Source organism: Pelophylax lessonae, assembly GCF_965119305.1.
Source record: "Pelophylax lessonae genome assembly, chromosome: 10".
Classification (NCBI taxonomy): domain Eukaryota; kingdom Metazoa; phylum Chordata; class Amphibia; order Anura; family Ranidae; genus Pelophylax; species Pelophylax lessonae.
Genome location: NC_138777.1, coordinates 148,746,129 through 148,766,306, shown reverse-complemented (window position 1 = coordinate 148,766,306; position 20,178 = coordinate 148,746,129). Strand labels below are relative to the sequence as shown.

Genomic DNA, 20,178 nt, shown 5'->3' with positions numbered 1-20,178 from the left:
AAGTAAGCAGGGTATCCTCCCGAATATCCTCAAAGGGAGGCTTCTGGAGAACTGACAACCCCAAATTGGGGTCCCACAGTGGCAATGGAGACCGCACAGGAGGGGCCAAGTGTCTCACTCCCTGGACAAAGGTATGCACCAAGGAATGTGCGGCCAACGGACGTTGAAAGAAAACCACCAAGGTTGAGATCTAGCCTTGATGATACTCAAGGTCAGGCGCTACTCAACCCCTCGTTAGAGGAAAGCAAAGATCCGAGTCACCGAAAAAGAGTGAGGGTGAACCCTGAGGGATTCACACCACGCAATGTATGTCTTCTAAGTACAATGGTAAATCTTCCTAGAAGTAGATTTTCTAGCTTTAAACAGCGTAGGAATCACTGACTCAGACAAACCTCTACCCTTCAGCACCTGGCTTTCAGCAGGATGGAAGATTGGCCCTTGTGACAGCAGATCTTCCCTGAGAGGAAGTTTCCAATGGGCATCGGCGAACAGCCGTACCAGATCAGCGTACCAAGACCGGCAAGGCCAGTCTGGAGCCACTAGGATGACCAGAATCCCTTCTGCCTCGATACTGCGCAGGAGTCTTGGCAGAAGCTTAAGAGGAGGAAAGGCGTAAATCAGACGATACTGACTCCAAGGAGCCACTGATGCGTCTGTGGAGTCGGCCAGAGGATCCTGAGACCATGCCACAAACCTCTGCACTTTCATGTTGAGGCGAGAGGCCAACAGATCCACCTCATGAGACACAACTAATGAAACACCTCCGGATGAAGTGACCATTCCCCCTGGTCCAACGCCTGTTGACTGAGGTAATCTGCCTGCCAATTTTCCACCCCTGGAATGTGTACAGCAGAATAGGCTAGAACGATTCGTTCTGCCCACATGAGAATGCTGGCTACTTCCTGAGCCGCCAGGACACTTCTTGTACCCCCTTGGTGACTGACATAAGCCACGGCCGTGGCGTTGTCTGATTGAATCTGTACTGGACACCCCTGGAGACAACTTGTCCAATGAGCCAGACACAGTCTCATCTCTCGGATCTCCAGTACATTGATTGGTAGCCTGGACTTTTCCAGAGTCCGGACCCCCTGAGCACATTGTACGAGGATGCCTACCCACCCGGACAGGATGGCGTCCGTGGTGACAACCGTCCAGTACAGGGGAAGAAATGATTTTCCCTGACGAAGTGCCAGAGAACAAAGCCACCAAATCAGGAACCTCCTCGTACTCTGGCTAAACAGGATCAGATTGTCTAGAGACTGAGGATCCTTGTTCAATTTCACCAGAATCTCCTTTTGCAGAGATCTTGTGTGGAACTGTGCAAATGGAACCACCTCATAGATAAGCACCATCAGGCCCAGCACCTGCATGCAAGTCGGAAGAGGTGACTGTCTGCTGGACAGCAGAAGCTTAAATGCCTTCTGCAATTTCTGAAGCTTTTCCAGAGGAAGAAACACTCTGGCTGAGGCGAAGTTCAGTGTCACACCCAGATACTCCAGGCTTATGGACGGAACCAGAGCAGCTTTCTGAAGATTCAGAATCCAACTAAATCCCCTCAGAGTTCACAGAGTAATCTCCAAGTTGTAACGGCCCTTCCTTGCATCGAAACAGAGCAGTCGATCGTCCAGATACCCCAGTACCACTATCCCCCACTGACGCAGCAATGCTAGCACCAGGGTCAATATCCTTGTGAATACCTAAGGAGGAGATGGGAGACCAAAGGGAAACGCCACAAGATGATAGTGCTCCTCGCCCACAATAGCAGGAAGTGCTGGTGGGTGGCACATATCGGGATGTGAAGGTAGGCACCTTTGAGGTCGATGGAGGTGAGGAAACCCCCCTGATGTAGGGACGCCCCTACCGTGTGAATGGATTCCATTTGGAACTTCTGTACCCGCACAAAGCAGTTTAGCGCCTTCAGGTCCAGAATGGGACGCACCTTGCCATAATCCTGGGAACTGTAAACAGGTTTGAGTAAAAACCTTGAAAATGTTCCGATGTCAGAAACAACCACCCCTTGAAGTAACAAGTCTTGCACTGCCCCATAGAGATCCCCTAAGCAATCTGGGGACAAGTGCAGGTTGGAAGGGAAGAACCTTTCTGGAGATTATGATCGAAACTTGATCTTGTAGCGAGCAAATTACTTATGATCCTGAAACTAGCAAAGACGGCCCCTTTATGAGGAGGAAGATTTGTCTGCAGGTCTGGCAGAACCCGCTCGTGGCTTGCTGGACCAAGACCTCTTAGAACCTCCCGCAGAAGCCTTGAAGGGCTTAGATTCCTTGTCTTGAGATCCTGAGTGACGAAAAGGCTGCTTGTGAGCCGAAAAGAAAGACCTCTGTCTGTGACAGGACTCCTTACCCTTGGAAGCCTGGGGAAGAAGAGTACTCTATCCCGCTGTTAGGCCTTTGATTATGTCATCCAATCCAAGGAAGCTCCACACAGGCAATCCCCCACAAATGGAAGATCGGATAAGGCCTTCTTAAAAGCCTTGTCTGCAGACCAGTCTTTCAGCCAGAAAATATGCCGCAGGACCACCGCTGAGACAGAATCTAGAAATCAAGAGAGCGGCATCCAAAGAGATGTCACAGACAAACTGTAGCCCTTGAACCAACTGATCCGCCAACTCCACAAAGGCAGGGGGGAGCTGTTCCCCCTCCAGGTCCAGGCGTAGAAGTTTTGCCCACTCCGTCAAAGCTTGCGACACCAAGGCAATAGTAAATACCGGTCTAAGTGCCGAACCAGCCACAGTAAACATATGGCGAGTCAAGGCCTCCGATCTCCTATCAGTCGGGTCTGTGAAGACCGGGGACTCTTCTACCAGGATGACAGTAGCTTTATTCAGCCTAGAAGCTGGGGAGTCTACAACAGGATGAACCGTCCATTTTTCTGAGGAGGGAATCCTCATAGGGGTACTACATTGCAAAACACTTAGGGGTAGCAAAGATGTGTTTCAAGCACCCCCACTGTTTTTTGACAATATTGTCAAAGAACGCGGTGAAGGGGAACACCTTTCCCACTTATGAGAACCTGTGGATGCCAAAGGTGACCCGCGCCTCAGATGTTGCGTTAGTTCCTCTATCTTTAAGGTTTCCCACACTGATACAATCGGTGATTCCACTAGCGTCTTTCATGTGTGGCTAGAGGAGCAGAGGAATCATCCTCACTATCTGAGCACGCAGGGTGCATGGACGCAGACCCGAAGGATAACTCACATCCGCGGTGGCCAAATCAAATTCTGGGTCTGACGAGACAGAGGAAACAGGTGCAGGGGGAGGATGCTTCTTGCTAGCCCGTTTGCCCTGGACCAAATCTACCTTGGACACTAAGGACTTCAAGGCCGCCATCAGTGCAGTCAGTTGTTGGGACCCGGAGGGCCTTAAAACCTCTGAGAGGGGATCAGGTGGTGAAATATGCTCCAGGGACTCCATGAATGGAGAGGGGAACCCACACAAAAGAAGTGTAGAACACTGCAAGGGACACCCCACTGCCCTGTCGGCACCACAAGGCCCAGCAAAGAGCACTACCGCTGCAATAGCAGGGAGAGGGAGAGAAAACCCCACAAAAGGACTCACTACCACCGGTGAGGTACTCAGAGCACCGAACAAACTGCAGACCATGCAGCGATCAGGAAGAGGAATATCAAGGGATCAGCACTAGAGGCCAAGAAAGGGCTCCCACCGCCAAATCACCATCCGACTTCAAAAACGCGGCCGCCGCTATTTTCAATGGAAAACCATAGAACGGCCGCCGAGGGTACAAAAACATGGTCACCAATCTGTAGCTTAAAAGGCTACAATAAAATGGCGGCACCACGCAGCTCACGGGAACCCCAGTAGCACAAAATAACGATCCCAATAGGATGGGGGGCTCCGGCAGGCGCCCTCACCGAGGAAAGATCATTTGGTGGCCCCTCCCCCCCAGTGCAACATTCCAGGCCTACCTAGGTATGTCCACCCAAGGGGGGGGGGTGTGGGCATATGGGGGGGGTAAAGGCCTGCATTAGACCACCAAGAAAGGGGGGGGGGCGCTGACTGGGAGGGGAGCCCGGGGGTCCGACCTACCCAAGGCCCACTTCCACCCCAAAACCCTCCAGGGGTAGAGGGGGGGGGGGGGGGACAGCTACTTACCACACCAGGAACAGGGTGGGCACCGCTCCGGGCAGACCACCGCTTCATCGTAATGTGGGTGCTGTCAGCCAGCAGGAAACGCTGTGACTCAGGCCAAAACCAGTTAGTTTGCGCCCTCAAGTGACATTTAACTCGCAGGCCAGCCCCCGTCCAGTGGGGCTATTTCGCGGCCGACTTAGATCGGAGCTGCGGTCTGCCCGTGCTCGCTGGTCGGGCTGGGGGGACCTTAAGGATCTAGCTCATCGCCCAGTCCAGCAGTTGATTGTAGATCTTACAGGAACAAAATAAAGAGAAGAAAAAATTCCATTTAAAAGGAAAAAATTGCCAGGACCAGAGATCCCAGCAAGGAACTAGGGGCTTAGTCAAGTTTTTGTCTGCCTAGTGTCCTACTCCTGTAGGGGGCAGTATAACCCATATAGTCATGAAGATGAGGAGCTGTGTCTGTCAATGACATTCAATGACACATGTGCAGGAGTTATATCAAGAGTGTTTCACCAATGGTTGAAGAGGGATGATGACAAGCTGGAAGAATTAATGGAGAAGATGGCAGAGTTGTGTCACTGAAAAGAGCATCAGCAGTAAGTGTGGACAGGGCCGCCATTCAGGGGGGTACAGCCAGTACTCATGTATGGGGCTCCAGCACATAGGGGGGCCCGGACAGCAGGAAGATCGGTAGGATGACAGCATAACTCCCAACCTGGGCAGGACTGTCCCGCTGTACAGAGGCTTTGTCCGGCATAATTCTGGTGATAAATGTTACCTTCTAGCTCAGAAGGACCTGCAGCAGTGGGAACATTTAGAACAGCCAGGGATTGGCTAACAAACCAGCTGGGTGTGCACTATGCAGAGACTGCACCTGTCAAATTCATGCTGTGATGTCGGTAATTGGCGGGACTGCTACTCCGACCCGCCCCCTGTGTCAAGCAAAACGTGCAAAGGGAAGAAGGAGAAGGAAGCCAGCAACAAAAAGGTATTTTAGAAAGGTAATCATGTGGAAGATGGGGGACCTTTGGGGAAGATAAGGGCAGAGGAGAGGTGTGTGTGTTGAAGAGGTTGTAGCAGCTGGAAAGAGGTGCAGTACAGAGGCATTTACATACAATTGCTACTATGGACAGCTTGGTATGGCACTACTCCTGATTTTTAACATTGGCCTCAATGGGAAATCTTGGTCACCTTGGTATAGCACTACTCCCGATTTTTAACATTGTCCTCAATGGAGAATCTTGGTCACCTTGGTATAGCACTACTCCCGATTTTTAACATTGGCCTCAATGGAAAATTGTGGTCAACTTGGTATAGCACCAAGGGGGGGTATGATATCAATGTACAAATACTGTACTGGCGACCCTAGCATAAGGAACAAACTTTTCAGAGAAAGGGAATACAATAAGACACGTGGCCACTCACTAAAACTAGAGGAAAGGCGGTTTAACCTTAAAATACGTAGGGGGTTCTTCACTGTAAGAGCAGTAAGGATGTGGAATTCTCTTCCACAAGCAGTCGTATCAGCAGGGAGCATCGATAGTTTAAAAAAACTGTTAGATGGGCACCTTAAAGACCACAACATAGAGGGTTATACAATGTATGGTTAACAGCAAACACACACACACATTATAGGTTGAACTGGATGGACGGATGTCTTTTTTCAACCTCACTAACTATGTAACTATGTAGCACTGCTCCCTGTCTAACATTTGCATCTATGGGAAATCTTGGTCAGCTTAGTAAGGCACTACTCCCTATCTAGCACTCTCCTGAACCCTGTGCATAATGCACTCCAGAACCCTGCATTCTGTATCTAGCATTCTCCTGAATGCATTCCTGACCCCTGCACTCTGTACGTAATGCATTCCTGACCCCTGCACGTAATGCATTCCTGACCCCTGCACTCTGTACGTAATGCATTCCTGACCCCTGCACTCTGTACGGGGATGGGGTTGTGAATTTGTGGAGGGATTTGGGGGGTTGCGCTGTGAGGGGTGATTGGGAGGAATTTCTGCTAGGAAGAGGGATTGGGGGAGGGGGTGATAATATAATTTTGATATTTTCGGTGGAGGGGGGGGGGGGGGGGCCTGTCAGGTAGGCTGTATGGGGCCCCAGGATTTCTAGCGGCAGCCCTGAGTGTGGATCTATCGGCTTTTGAGGAGAGAAGATTTTGAAGAAAGTCTGCCATAACGTGCTGCTGTGTATAATTGCACATTATGAGAAGGGCCCTTGCAAGCTTGGAAAAATATAAATACAACATGGGATTGTCTAAAGCTCCTGTTTAGAAATGATTAGGCAATCATGCAATGTGTGCATAAAAAGAAACACTAAAAAAAGGCGAACAAAATACAGTAAGGCTACACTGAGTTTCATTTGACTGCACAAAACTTCCAAGCCAAAATAATCAAGGCAATTACTGACTGCATTATTATTGGTGATTTTTGCTCCCACAATAGTGAAAACTCTCATACAGCTGATGCTAAAGTAGATCTTTTTTTTTTTTTTTTCATACAAAATGAAAAGACCGCAATAAAAATCTGTCACATTTTTATTGCAGTCTATGCCTCTGCTGGGGTTAACACCCTTCGTGACCATTCTAACGAGGACAAAACATAATGGGAAAATGCAAAATTTTACAGTAGTCACTAGAAAATAAGGTGAAAGGAAGCTTTCTAATGGGGACACCTGTTTTGGTGACAACTGTCCAAGAAGAGTTTTACCTTGAATAAAGAGAGATTTCCACCCACTCCCTGTAGTATCATCAGATAGTAAAAAAGGCAGACATGATAACTATATCATGATAACTCTATCTAAAAAAAAGCGAGCTAGGGATACACCAACTTTATTACAAACATACATAAAAAAAACACAACACAAGTTGCTTTTTTTGGAAAAAGGCGACATTTACTAGTGCATTTTTCAGTGCATTTCTTTTTAAATCCTACTTATGCCCCCTCTCTTTTTTTCCTGGATAGAGTGGAAAAATGTGTGTCAGGTTTATTTTTTGCTGTTAGTCAAACCACTGGGTAGATTTCTCTGATGGGGGGTTTCACCAGAGAAAGAAGGCCTAAATAGCTGCAGACGTAACCTTTCCAAAAATTTGATTTTTTCTCTCTTCTCATTCTTCTCATTGACGGACGTAGCCTCTGTTCTTCATAACAGTAGGGTTATAGTGCTCCCTACAGGAGTAGGACACTAGGTGGAAAAGTAGTACTGGCTATGCCTATGGGCATTCCCAGGAGGTATACTCACTCTCCCACTCTGCTATAGGATGTCAGTTTTGTAACAAAGCAGTGTCAGAGAAAACAATACCAACCCAATTCAAAACAGAGGGACGGGTACTGCGTCCGTCAATGAACTTCAGAGAAAAGGATTTTACAGTAATACAAAAATCCAATTTTCTCTATCGTTCATTGACGGGCGCAGTCTCTGTTCTTCATAACACTAGGGATGTCCCCAAGCAGTGCCATAAAAATGAGGGGTGGGAAAGCAGAAAATAATTCCCCAAGGCTGAACCAAAGCCAACCAGGCAACATAGGACTCATCAGAACAACAAGGACCCACTTGATAAAAACATTAAACACTCCCCTCAAGGGAGACAAAAAAAAACACCCTGAAACGGCAGCCTGCAAAACTTTGCAGCCAAAGGAGGCATCTGCAGATGCCAGCACATCCACCTAGTAAAACTTTGTGATAGTATGAATAGAAGATCAGGTAGCCGCCTTGCAAACCTGAAACACAGATGCCTGATGGCGAAAGGCCCAGGAAGCACTAAGAGCCCAAGTAGAATGCGCCCTAACAGGGAAAGGTGGAACCTGACCCTTAATTGAATAAGCCTGCACAACTGTCTGTCTAATCCATCAGGAAATAGTCGCAGCAGACGCAGGCAGCCCTTTCTTTGGTCCATCCGTGAGTACAAAGAGTGAATTGGACTTTCGAAAAGACTCCGTAGTCGCCAAGTACACCCTAATCGCCCGAACCACAGCCAAAGTATGCAGTGCAAATTCCTTAGGATGTTTATATTTAGGACACAAGGAGGGTAGCACAATATCCTCATTTAAGCAGAAACTGTAAACCACCTTCGGAAGGAAGGACGGATCTGGACCAAGCACCACTTTATCCCTGTGAACCACCAGATAGGGAGAACGACAGGACAACGCCGCCAGTTCTGACACCCTGCGTGCAGAAGTAATAGCCACCAAAAAGGCCACCTTCTGGGATAAGCTAAGCAGGGGAATACCCTGAATAATTTCAAAAGGAGGTTTCTGGAGAACCGACAGCACCAAATTAAGGTCCCAAGGTGGCAACGGCGGTTGCACCAGAGGTGCCAAGTATCGCACCCCCTGGATAAAGTACCAGGGAATGGGTGGCCAACGGCCTTTGGAAGAAAACTGCAAAGGCAGAGACTTGACCCTTGATAGTACTCAAGGCCAATTTTTGATCAACTCCCCGTTGAAGGAAGGACAAGATCCAAGCCACCAAGTGTGAGGGGGAACCCCAAGAGACTCACACCACGCAATATGACTTCCGTGTACAATGATAGATCTTTCTAGAAGTCGCTTTTCTCGCTTTAAGCAGAGTGGGGAATCACAGAAGCAGACAATCCCCTGTCCTTCAGCACCTGGCTTTCAGCAGCCAAGCCGTCAAAGCCAGTGACTGTAAAGCAGGATGGAAGATTGGCCCTTGAGACAGTAAATCCCTGAGAGGAAGTCTCCAAAGAACGTCTGCGACTAGCCTGGCCAGGTTGGCGTACCAAGCTCGGCGAGGCCAGTCCGGAGCCACAAGAATGACCAGAATCCCTTCTGCCTCGATCCTGCGAAGAAGTTTTGGCAGCAACTTAAGAGGGGGAAAGGCATACACATCAGCTGAGGACATTGTTGTTCATCCCGCGGATAAAGGTGGAGGGATTGTCATCCTGGATAAACAATCATATATGGATTCCAGGACCGCCGACAGTGCATCTATGGATGGCTGGGATCCGGAGGGCCCTACGGCCCCTGAGAGGGGGTCAGGTGGGGAAACGTGTTCCACAGGGTCCATGTCGCACCAAGGGAACCAGCAGAAAAAGTTTGAAAAAAAAAAAAAAAACTTTTTTTTTTTGTTTTTTTTTTAGGAACGTCCCACCGTGCTAAAGCGCCCCCAAGAGGTCAGGCACAAAGTACTGAACTCCCTCTCAGAAGAGAGAGAGAGAGACCCCCCAGACTCACCAATAAAAAAACCTGAGTGTCAGCACTAGAAAATAGGGAGGGGCTCCACCACCCAAAAAAATGTCTCTAGAGACTCCAGCAACATTGATCTTCAATGGGGATCCACTGCAAAATGGCTGCCGGGCTACAGAAACATGGCCACCAATCCTATGCAGCACATGGGCTACAAGAAAATGGTGGCCCTGCAGCGCTTCTGGGGGCCCCCCCCAGCCTCCTGGACGGGATCGATAGGATGGGGGGCCCTGGTAGTGACAGGTGAGTCCCCCCTGCATGATTGATCGTCCAGTCACCGGCAGCGCACCCCCCGCCCCCATCGGCAGCATGACGCCCGGTCCCAGCACCCAGGGTTAGCTGCAAGTGCCTTATATCCCCAGTAGGGGAGGAGGGGGGGGACAGGACAGAGTAGAAATTTCCAGGGGTCCGACCGTCCTAGGAAGATGCCCGCGTCCATCCCAAAACCCGCCAGGGGGAGAGGGGGTACAATTACCATACCTGGAACAGGTGGGCGCCATCTCCTGACAGAACCCCTCTTGAAGTGGGGGGGGGCTGTCCGCCAATAGGAACGCTGCGACTTGGGTCTAGACCCGGTCGTATGTGACCTGACGAGACGTTTAACTCACAGGGCCAGTCCCCATCTGGTGGGACTATGACGCAGACGACCTAGTGCGGAGCTGGGGTCTGTGCGCACTCGCTGGCCGGCTGGAGTGACCACTGGATATATATACCCAGCCTGTCGCCCAGATTCGGCTTAGTTGCTTGTAGATCTCACAGGAAAAAAACTCAGAGAAAAAAAAACTAACTAGAAAAAAACTTTTTGCCAGGACCACAGATCCCAGCACGGAACTAGGTCCTTACTCCTGACTAGGCAGATTAAAACTGACATCATATAGCAGAGAGGGGGAGTATATCTCCTGGGACTGCCCATAGGCGTAGCTAGAATTCTGCCTAGTGCCTAGTGTCCTACTCCTGTAGGGGGCAGTATAACCCTACTGTTATGAAGAACAGAGACTGAGTCCGTCAATGAACGATAGAGAAAAAAAGTTTATTATTTTTGCTTTGTCCTCAGTGGAGAGATTTCCTATATCATACCTTGTCACTGGTACAGTATGTTAGGGAGAGTAACACAGAGTAATACAAACAGCAATAAAAACCTGACAGTAGTTCAAATCCTCTTTTTAAAACAAAATTAAAAATAATTTTACATTTATTCAGACTTAAAACTTTGAAAAAAAACCCACGTTCCTTTTTTTTTTTTTCTTTCCTAAACTATAGATTATGCAACACTACTGCCTATATATACTCACCGGTCACTTTATTAAGTACACCTTTTCAATTGCTTGGTAACACAAATTGCTAATCAGATCAAATCACATGACAGCGGCGAGGATCCAGCACTGTGCCTACTTCATCTTACGAGGGGATCAATTAGGAAATATAGGAAGTCTTTGATAGCCCACTTACTCAATGCTGCGAAAGCCTGCATTCCAACAATGTGGAGACAGACGTGTCCCCCTACGCGACAAATGTGGACTGCAAGAGTAAATGAAATACATTGCATGGAACTCCTAACCGCAGCATTAAACAATTCTGAGGAGCAAACCCGAATACGCTAGTCACCATGGTTACAATTCACAAACTCCGATGAGTATATACAGCTAAATCTGTAATTCTAGGGATATCTCCCTTTTGTGTATAAGGAGTGAGCCTCTAGATCCCCCTGACTGCCGGAGTCGATGGGGGTTTTTTTCTTATCTTTTTCCCCCTTTTTTTTTTTGTCCTCCCTTCTCTCTCTTCCTTTTTCTTTTTTTCTTCCCTCTTTCGATCGGTCTGTAGGTGGAGCCCCCCATGGGGAGACAACTGGGATACGTACGGAGAGGTAGAAGGAATGATACATAAAATCTGTTATATATTCTTTTTTTTATTCCTCTATAAAGTTAAAAGAAACCTGTGATTGTCCTGACAACGACAGCTCTATTTGGTTCAGATGTTTTTTTTTTCTTTTTTTTTGGAAAAAACAGGAAAAATTTTCTCCTTGGGGTTTTTTTTTTTTTCTTCACTTCACAAATATAATGGATCTAAAATTATACACCAAAAGATTTCACAACATTAGCCACATATGACACATATCACTAAAAATATTTATACTTTTTTTTACATTATCAAAGTATATTGGGGAATTATCCCCTCTTTCCCTTTTATTTTATTTTCTTTCCCTTTTTCACTTCTCACTTTAAGTTTGGAGTTTGTGAGATCACTTTTCACGGATTGTTTTACACTTGTTGTGTTTAATTTTATTTTTCACGATTGGACTTGGATTACATTGAATTGTATTGAACGTGGTATTTTCCTGTTTTAAGAAACATCTGAAAAATTAAATGTACTGTCCCCCTAAAGAAAAAATGTAATAAAAATTCAAATCGAGCATCAGAATAGGAAAGAAAGGGGATTTAAGTGACTTTGAACGTGGCATGGTTGTGATGCCAGACAGGCTTGTCTGTGTATTTTAAAAAAATGCTGACCTACTAGGATTTTCATGCACAACGATCTCCAGGGTTTACAGAGAATGGTCTGAAAAAGAGAAAATACCAGTGAGCGGCAGTTGTGTGGGGACAAAAATGTCTTGTTGATGTCAGAGGAGAATGAGCAGACTGGTTTGAGATGATAGAAAGGAAACTGCAACTCAAATAACTACTTCTTACAACTAAGGTAAGCAGAATACCATCTCTGATCCATACAGCAGCAGAAGACCACACTGGGTGCCACTCCTGTCCGCTAAAAACAGGAAACTGAGGCTACAATTCCCACAGGCTCACCAAAATTGGACAATAGAAGATTGGAAAAACGTTGCCTAGTCTGGGGAGTCTTGATTTCAGCTGTGACATTCAGATGGTAGGGTCAAAATTTGGCGTAAACAACATGAAAGCATAGATCCATCCTGCCTTGCATCAACGGTTTAGGCTGGTGGTGTAATTGTGTGGGTTTTTTTTTTTGGCACGCTTTGGGCCCCTTATTACCAATTGAGCATCATTTAAAAGCCACAGCCTACCTGACCTCACACGATGGCTGATTGGCCGAAATGCATCAGGTGGGCCCGCTGACACGCACATGCTGAATGACCTGTGACTTCTGAAATGTTTTAATGCTTGGATTTTATCTGCTTTTGTAAGTATGTTTGCAAATACATTTTAAAAGTTATTGAACATACTGCATTATGAGATCTCCTTTATCTCTCTTGGTTAACATCTGAGTTGATGGCTGGAGAGTTATATCGGATTACACCATCCCTCCCGATTGGTTTAAAGCTGCAATTGGGGACTGACATAGCATTGAGTTGATCCTCTGCAGACACTTTCTACATGCTTTTTTCATCTTCATTCTGGTAAGGAGATTGAGAGATCACATGTTGGGGGTGTGTGCTATCAGACGCACTTAAGGTGGTGGATTTTTCCTTCTATCAAGCACTGCTTATGAACTTTTATACCGGAGTATTGTCACTGACCATGTCCATCCCTTTATGACCACAGTGTTCTAATCTTCCGATGGCTACTTCCAGCTGGATAACGCACCATGTCACAAAGCTCAAATCATCTCAAACTTGTTTCTTGAACATGACAATGAGCTCACTGTACTCCAATAGCCTCCACAGTCACCAGATCTCAATCCAATAGAGCACCTTTAGGATGTGGTGGAACAGGAGATTCGCATCATTCATCTGTTCAGCCAACAAATCTGCAGCAACTGCGTGATGCTATCATGTCAATGTGGACCAAAATCTCTGAGGAATCTTTTGAACACCTTGTTGAATCTATGCCACGAAGAATGAAGGCAGTTCTGAGGGCAAAAGGGGGTCCAACCCAGTATTAGTAAGGTGTACCTATGAAAGTGGCCGGTGAGTGCAAATTTGCAATAGTGTTTTTTTTTTTTTTTCTTTTAAGTGAAGGACTACCTGATACATGGGAACATAAACTGATAAGAAGAGAAAAACAAATAAGATACTTACTCCAACAAATGGGATAAACTTCTGATAGGAATCATCTTCCTGCCTGGGAAGAAAAATACATTATGCGTCAGTATTAACAATGTGATTATAGACAGACTCAGGACAAGTTTCAAATCTTTTACCAACCTTTCTGTTTTGTGGATATTTGCACATATCCAGTTTGTATTAAATAGACACCAGTTACTTGCAAAACATACACTGCCGATGGGGTTTACAGAGGAAGTTCATCCTGTGCTTGTTAATTGAGCTAGAAACAGCAAGGAAATTTTAGCACCTTTCCGAATGCATCCCTGCAAGTTTTAATGTTTGTATTTCTGTGCTATCAGCCTTGGAAGCTGCTGTCTTTTTTTCAGCGACACCAAGTCCCCCATGGTGTCAATTCAGCGTCCACCCTCCTGCTATCCTCTGCCCTTGATCTAAACTGTGGGAAGGGGAAGCGAGTATAGCTGTGCCCAATCTCCCAGGTGAGTATGGAATGTTACATCCTCACAAGGAAGATTGTAAACAGCAGTGTTTCCTTACTTTCCACTGTTTTAATCTGACCTCTCAAAAGGTGTATGAATGGAGTAATACACATGGGACATTTCTAAACAAGGTTTTTAGAGGAAAAAAATCAACTGCCTGCATTCTTAAGATAAACTTTCAGGCTTTGTTCACACTTGTTTGATTTGTCATGCAACTTTGGACACAAAGTCGCAGCACATAGATTTCAATAGAACCTGTTCAAATCTATGTGACCTGAAGTCAAAGCGACTTTGAAATGGTTCCTGCACCTGCAACTTTCTTGCGACTTGAATGCCTGAGAGTGTAAAAGTCACATGAAAAAAACACAATTTAAGGAAAGCACTGTACCCTGGCAGAGTCATGACATAAATCTTTGGATAAATAAGAGCTTTCCTCATATTGTGTTTCATCCAAAGATTTAGGTCATGATTCTGGGGTACAGCACTTTCCTTATATTGTGGGTTTTTTTTAGTTTTGGACAGCAACAACCCCCACAGCAAACACTTATTTTCCCAAGCTGGGCAGTGATCCCAGCACTTGGACATTTGTGTTTTTTAAAAGTCACATGAAAGGCACACTCCAAAGTCGCACTCAAAATCATGCGACTTTGGAGTCATACAAGTGTGAACGGAGCCTAAAAGGAGTTCTACCAACACCACTGCAATGCAAATCCAGTCTTGTTCTTTTATAAAGCTGAACACCAGAAATAATTTATTCACAAGTATCCACAACAGGCCATTCTCATTAGTATACCCCCCTCCGCCCCCCACAATTTTCGTTTGGAATCGGACATCCCAGAGGAGAGAAAGCCCCTGGTCCCAAGGGCCTAACTTTAGCATATTATATCGTTTTTACCAGGGATATTTTCTCTGAAAATAGATGCTGGAACTCGCCCTCCCTGGCCAACTTCCCGTCCCAACCACGCCCACAACCCCACCCTCAGCCACGCCTTCCTCAGAGGTGAAAATTACACAGTTGCCAAATAATGGGATTGATTGAGGCTTAGAACGGTGTATTGTGGAATCGCGGTGTATATGCAGTGAAGCACAGAGTACAGGATTCAGGAGTATGTATTGACCCTCAAGGGCGTGTGTGCGCGGTCGCCAACTATTGATGCCACGCTTGGCTACACTACGCGTACCTGGTGGATACGGGACAGTAACAGCGGTGGTCATAGGGCGTGCATGCTTTTGCTAAATGCCTTCATTTCAGCTCTCTCTTGTAAGTAGAACCTGGAGGGGAGTGGGGCGAGTGTGTTTTGTTTTATTTTATTAAAGTGTTGCGGAATTACGCTATGTGCCCCCACTCTATTTATTTACATGATATGGTGAATGGAAAACTTTCTGAAGGCTACTAAATGTCATATGGAATTTGGATCCAAAGAGCTTGGAGACACATCATCCGAGGATCGGTTTATTGTCTAAGGGAGAGTTTTGATCTAGTATCTGGTGAGTGTCCAGAGAGAGGGGGGAGCATCGGTGGTTGGTGGAGACATAAGCCCCGTACACACGTACCGAATGTCGGCCGAACGATCGGCCGTCTTTTGTCCGGTGCTGTCCTGTCGGTTGAAAAGTGCTAAAGACTGCACACGAATTTTGTCGGCCAACAACAGCCGACTGCAGAAGTGATGTCATGTGATGGTTAACTTTTCGTGTGTTTTTTCTTCTTTGAGCATGCCCAGTCTTGCTCATCTGCTGTTAGTCGGCCGAATTCTGTACTGACTGGCGAACAATCGGCCGTTCTGGTGACGGCCAACAAAAATTTTATAGCCTGCACACCCGATTCTGTTCGGCCGAAAAGTCGCAATCATACTAACAAGCCAACAATCGGCTGATCGTTTGGCGGCCGAATATTTACGGCCGACAATCGCTACGTGTGTACGGGCCTTTAGTGGATGATTGAGAGATCCTTCACACCCTTCCCTATGTTTGGACTAAGCCTTACTGGATTTTGAATAGATATAAACCAGAGACTCCATTTCATTCCTTCCTTGCAGGATTAACATTTAGTGTTGTATAAGCATAATATTGTGTATGCTTATTAGCGCTGCTAGTGTTGTGGGCTTATCTATATGTTGAGATATTTCTACTACACCGTTGTTATTTATTCTTTATTATATAGCAGCAGCTGCGACCTATACATTCAGGGTTCTTTTTGTATAATTGCATCTCTTATATAATTTGAGCGCTGGGTGAGTGAGTTCTGCATATCTGAAGCGCCCATTGTGCATTTCCTTCACTCCATCTTATTAATGTATTGTGCAGTGCTGAGGAGTGCATATTATACAGGGTGCAGTAGCCATAAACATGCACAGTACACAACATTAAAAAGTACAGTATGTAGCATACAGCACAGCATAGAGACTATGATCAGGAGCATGTAATGTACACTGTACATCATCTAAGACCTATGATACACACTCCTAACCACTACCCATGTATACTGTGCTATACATTATATAATCGTGACCCCTGTTCTCTTTATATATTTTCTCTTTTACATACTTCTGACCACTGCACTCTGTCAGTTGTTCTATACCTTACATACTCCTGACTGTTCAACTCTGTAGGCTGTGATATATTTTGCATACTCCTGATTGCTGCAATGCCCTCCTACAGATTGGTTGGATTATTTAACATATAGCCCTGTGTACAGAGTGCAGTGGTCAGGAATATGTAAGAGTGTAATGTGCAGTCCAGCATACTGTGTGCAGGAGTCGGGAGTACATAACATAAAACCCATTGTATAGAGTGAAGAATTCAGGCGTATTGTCTAGGGGCCATTAATGTAACACGACTGTAAGTGGTATGTAACGTATAGCACAGCATACAGTTATGACTAGGTAATGTACAAGGTATTTTACTAAATCCTCACTGTTGCACACTGCTATACATGACATACTCTTGGTAACTGAACTATGTATACTTTGCTGCAGCAATGTTCCCTTGTCCTCTCAAAGCAAAAACCCACTTCCCTCAAGTATCCCCACCCCTAAAAGTAACCATCAATTACCTCTGCAAACCTCTTTGCTTTTCTCTCCCTCCATCCACAGTTCAACTCTTCACTTTTTCCACAGTTCATCTTAATACCCCCATCCACAACTCACCTTTGTACCCCATTATGTCACCTCTGCACCCCTCCATCCACAGGTTACACCTCCAGTCCACAACCCACCTCTGCATTCCCATCTACAGCTTATCCTCACAACTTTCACCTCTGTACTATCAGTACACACCCTTCTACCCTTTGCACAAATCCCCCTCCACAGCACTCACCTTTTCACAGATCCTCCCTCCCCCCAGCGCTCACCTTTTCACAGATCCTCCCCCCAGCTTTCACCTTTTCACAGACCCCCCCCCCCCCACTCCTTGCAGCTCTCACATTTTCACAGATCCCCCCTCCCCCCCAGCTCTCACCTTTTCACAGATCCCCCCTCCCCCCAGCACTCACCTTTTCACAGATTCCCCCCCCCCTCCACCCAGCTCTCACCTTTTTACAGATCCCTCCCACCCCCCAGCACTCACCTTTTCACTGATTCCCCCCCTCCCCCCAGCTCTCACCTTTTCACAGATCCCCCCTCCCTCCCCCCAGCACTCACCTTTTCACAGATTCCCCTGCCTCCCCCCAGCTCTCACCTTTTTACAGATCCCTCCCCCCAGCTCTCACCTTTTCACAGATCCCCCCTCCCTCCCCCCAGCACTCACCTTTTCACAGATTCCCCTGCCTCCCCCCAGCTCTCACCTTTTTACAGATCCCTCCCCCCAGCACTCACCTTTTCCAGATTTCCCCCCTTCTTCCCCCCAGCTCTCACCTTTACACAGATCCCCCCTCCCTCAAGTCCCTTGGATTGTTTCACCCCATTTCAGTCCAGGTAATTTTTTAGTGCAGCCACATTTTGGATGACGATTACTCAGCCATGCAACGCTATACCCAAATTAACTTCACATCATTTTTTTGAAGCAGAGGTTTCTTTTGATGGTATTTAATTACCATTGGGTTTATTTTTTGCTATATAAAATGAAAAAAAAAAAGTTTTTCTTTGTTCAGTTTTTGCTTTAGTTTTTGTTATAAAATTTAGCAAATCATTTTTCTTTCTAAATGTAGGACAAATGTATTCTGCTTTGGTAAAAAAAAAAATGAACCAAATCAGAGTATTTTATTTAACCTGTGTGAAAGTTATAGTTTACAAACTATGATTTATATATGATATTTGAATTTATATGCTTACCGAAGCCTGACCTCAATCTAGCAGTGTGCCCAAGAGCAGGTTCTCGCTCTCTTCACTGGCCATGGAGGCAGCGGCGGGAGCCATTAGCTCAGCCAGTGAGGAGGGTGCGGCTGGCAGGTGCTGAGCCATGCTGTGTGTCTATGGACACACAAGGCGTGGCTCGGGATTGAGCCTGCTGCACAAGTGCCACCATAGAAAGCTACTTGGTATGGGAGCATTGAGAAGAGGGAAGAAGCCAGGAGTGCTGGTGGAGAACCCAGAAGAAGAGGATTGGGCCTGCTCTATGCAAAACCATTGCACAGAGCAGGTTAGTATGAAATATTTGTTTTTTTAACCGCTTTACCCCCCAGACCAATTCGGACATTTTTGTCAAACATGTAAAAACCATGATTTTTGTTGCTAGAAAATAACCAAAAAACCCTGAAACATTATATACTTTTTTGAAAGCAGAGATTTTGGAGAATAAAATGGTGGTTGTTACATTTTTTTTAATGTCCCATGATATTTACACAAGCATTTTTATTTTTAAGAAAAAATACACTTTAATGAATATTAGTGCACACAAATATGATATAACATCCAATTTTTGGGAAAATATAAAAGATTCAAAATTGCGTATGCCATGGAATGGTGCCAAACTACAGTACCTAAAATTTTCCATAGGCGATGCTTTAAAAGTCTTTACAAGTTACCAGTTTAGAGTTACAAAGGAGGTCTGGCACTAGAATTATTATTCTGACATTCACAGTGATACCTCACATGTGGTTATTTTTTTTTTTTTACCACTTTTTTTTTTATATCAAATGAATGCTATGAACAACATTCCTTGGGATAGCAATAAAAATGACAGGCCCTATTTATGGAGAGATCTGGAGTCTACAAGTCCCCAGATCTCTCTTCTTCAGTCAAATGCATCTGATCAAACCGAGATAGTTTAAGCATCAACGAGATAGTTTAAGCATCAAACTAAAAGTAACAAAATCCTCATCTCTTCCGGTTTCGCCTCCAGGCATCATCCTGATATATATAACCACTTCAACCTGAAGACATACAGGTACTTCCTAAGGGGTTGAAGTGGTTTAAAAAAAAAAAAAAAAAAATGGATTTTTTTCTTATCGTAAAATCCTTTTCTCTGAGGTTCACTGAAAGACACAGCTTCAATTGTTCAGAACATTGGGCTTATGCTCTTGCTCACTAGGAGTAGGACTAGGCGGAAACCTTTTTGGTTACACCCCTGGGGCAGCCCCAGAGGGTATACCATCACTTCCTGCTGTAGGACTTCCAGTTTGTAACAAGCAAAGTCAGAAGAACAAATAACTCAACCCCAAAAGAGGGCCAGGTGCTGGGTCTGTCAGTGTACCTCAGAGAAAAGGATTTTACGGTAAGACAAAAAATCTAGTTTTCTCTTTCGTTCACTGACAGACACAGCTTCAATTCTTCAGACCATTGGGATTTCCCAAAGCAGTGTCAACATAAGGGGTGGGAAAAAACACAGCAAACGCAGAATTCCCAACAAGGCTAAACATAGCCAACCTGGTAACAACAGGAGCGCAACACCAGAAAACATTTTCACCCTCAAAAAGCGGAAGCCTCCGCAACCGCAGCCTGCAAAACTTTGAGGCCAAATGTTGCATCCAAAGATGCAAATACATCCACCTTAACAAAATGTGAGAATATGTGTACAGACAACCAAGTAGCCACCTTGCACAACTGAACCACTGACGCCTGATGACGGAAGGGCCAGGAGGCACTAAGCACCCTCGTAGAATGTGCTTTATCAGGGAAAGGAGGAACCTGACCCTTAAAAGCGTAGGCCTTACGAGGTCCATCCGTAAGAACAAAGAATCGGATTTCCTAATTGGTTCAGTCATCGCCAGGTAAACCCGGATGGCCGAACCACATCTAAGGAATGTAAGGCAATTTCTTTAGGACGTTTAGGCTTAGGACATAGGGACGGTAGCACAATGTCTTCATACAAGTGAAACCCCGAGACAACCTTAGGAAGGAACGCCCGACAGGGTCATTATACCACTTTGTCCCTATGAATCACCAAGTAAGGTGACAGACAGGACAACGCAGCCAACTCAGACACGTGACGTGCAGAAGTAATAGCCACAAAGAAAG

At 45.8% G+C, this 20,178-nt stretch overlaps 1 protein-coding gene across 1 annotated transcript in view; it reads right to left on the bottom strand.

Moving 5' to 3' along the window:
* The window catches only part of PACS1 (phosphofurin acidic cluster sorting protein 1), a 550,726-nt gene that overhangs the window by 73,652 nt on the left and 456,896 nt on the right, over window positions 1-20,178 (bottom strand). Inside the window, exon 19 of the mRNA XM_082271176.1 lies at window positions 13,323-13,365. Within this exon, the coding sequence (XP_082127302.1) occupies window positions 13,323-13,365 (43 nt within the window). The remainder of the gene's footprint in view (window positions 1-13,322; window positions 13,366-20,178) is intronic.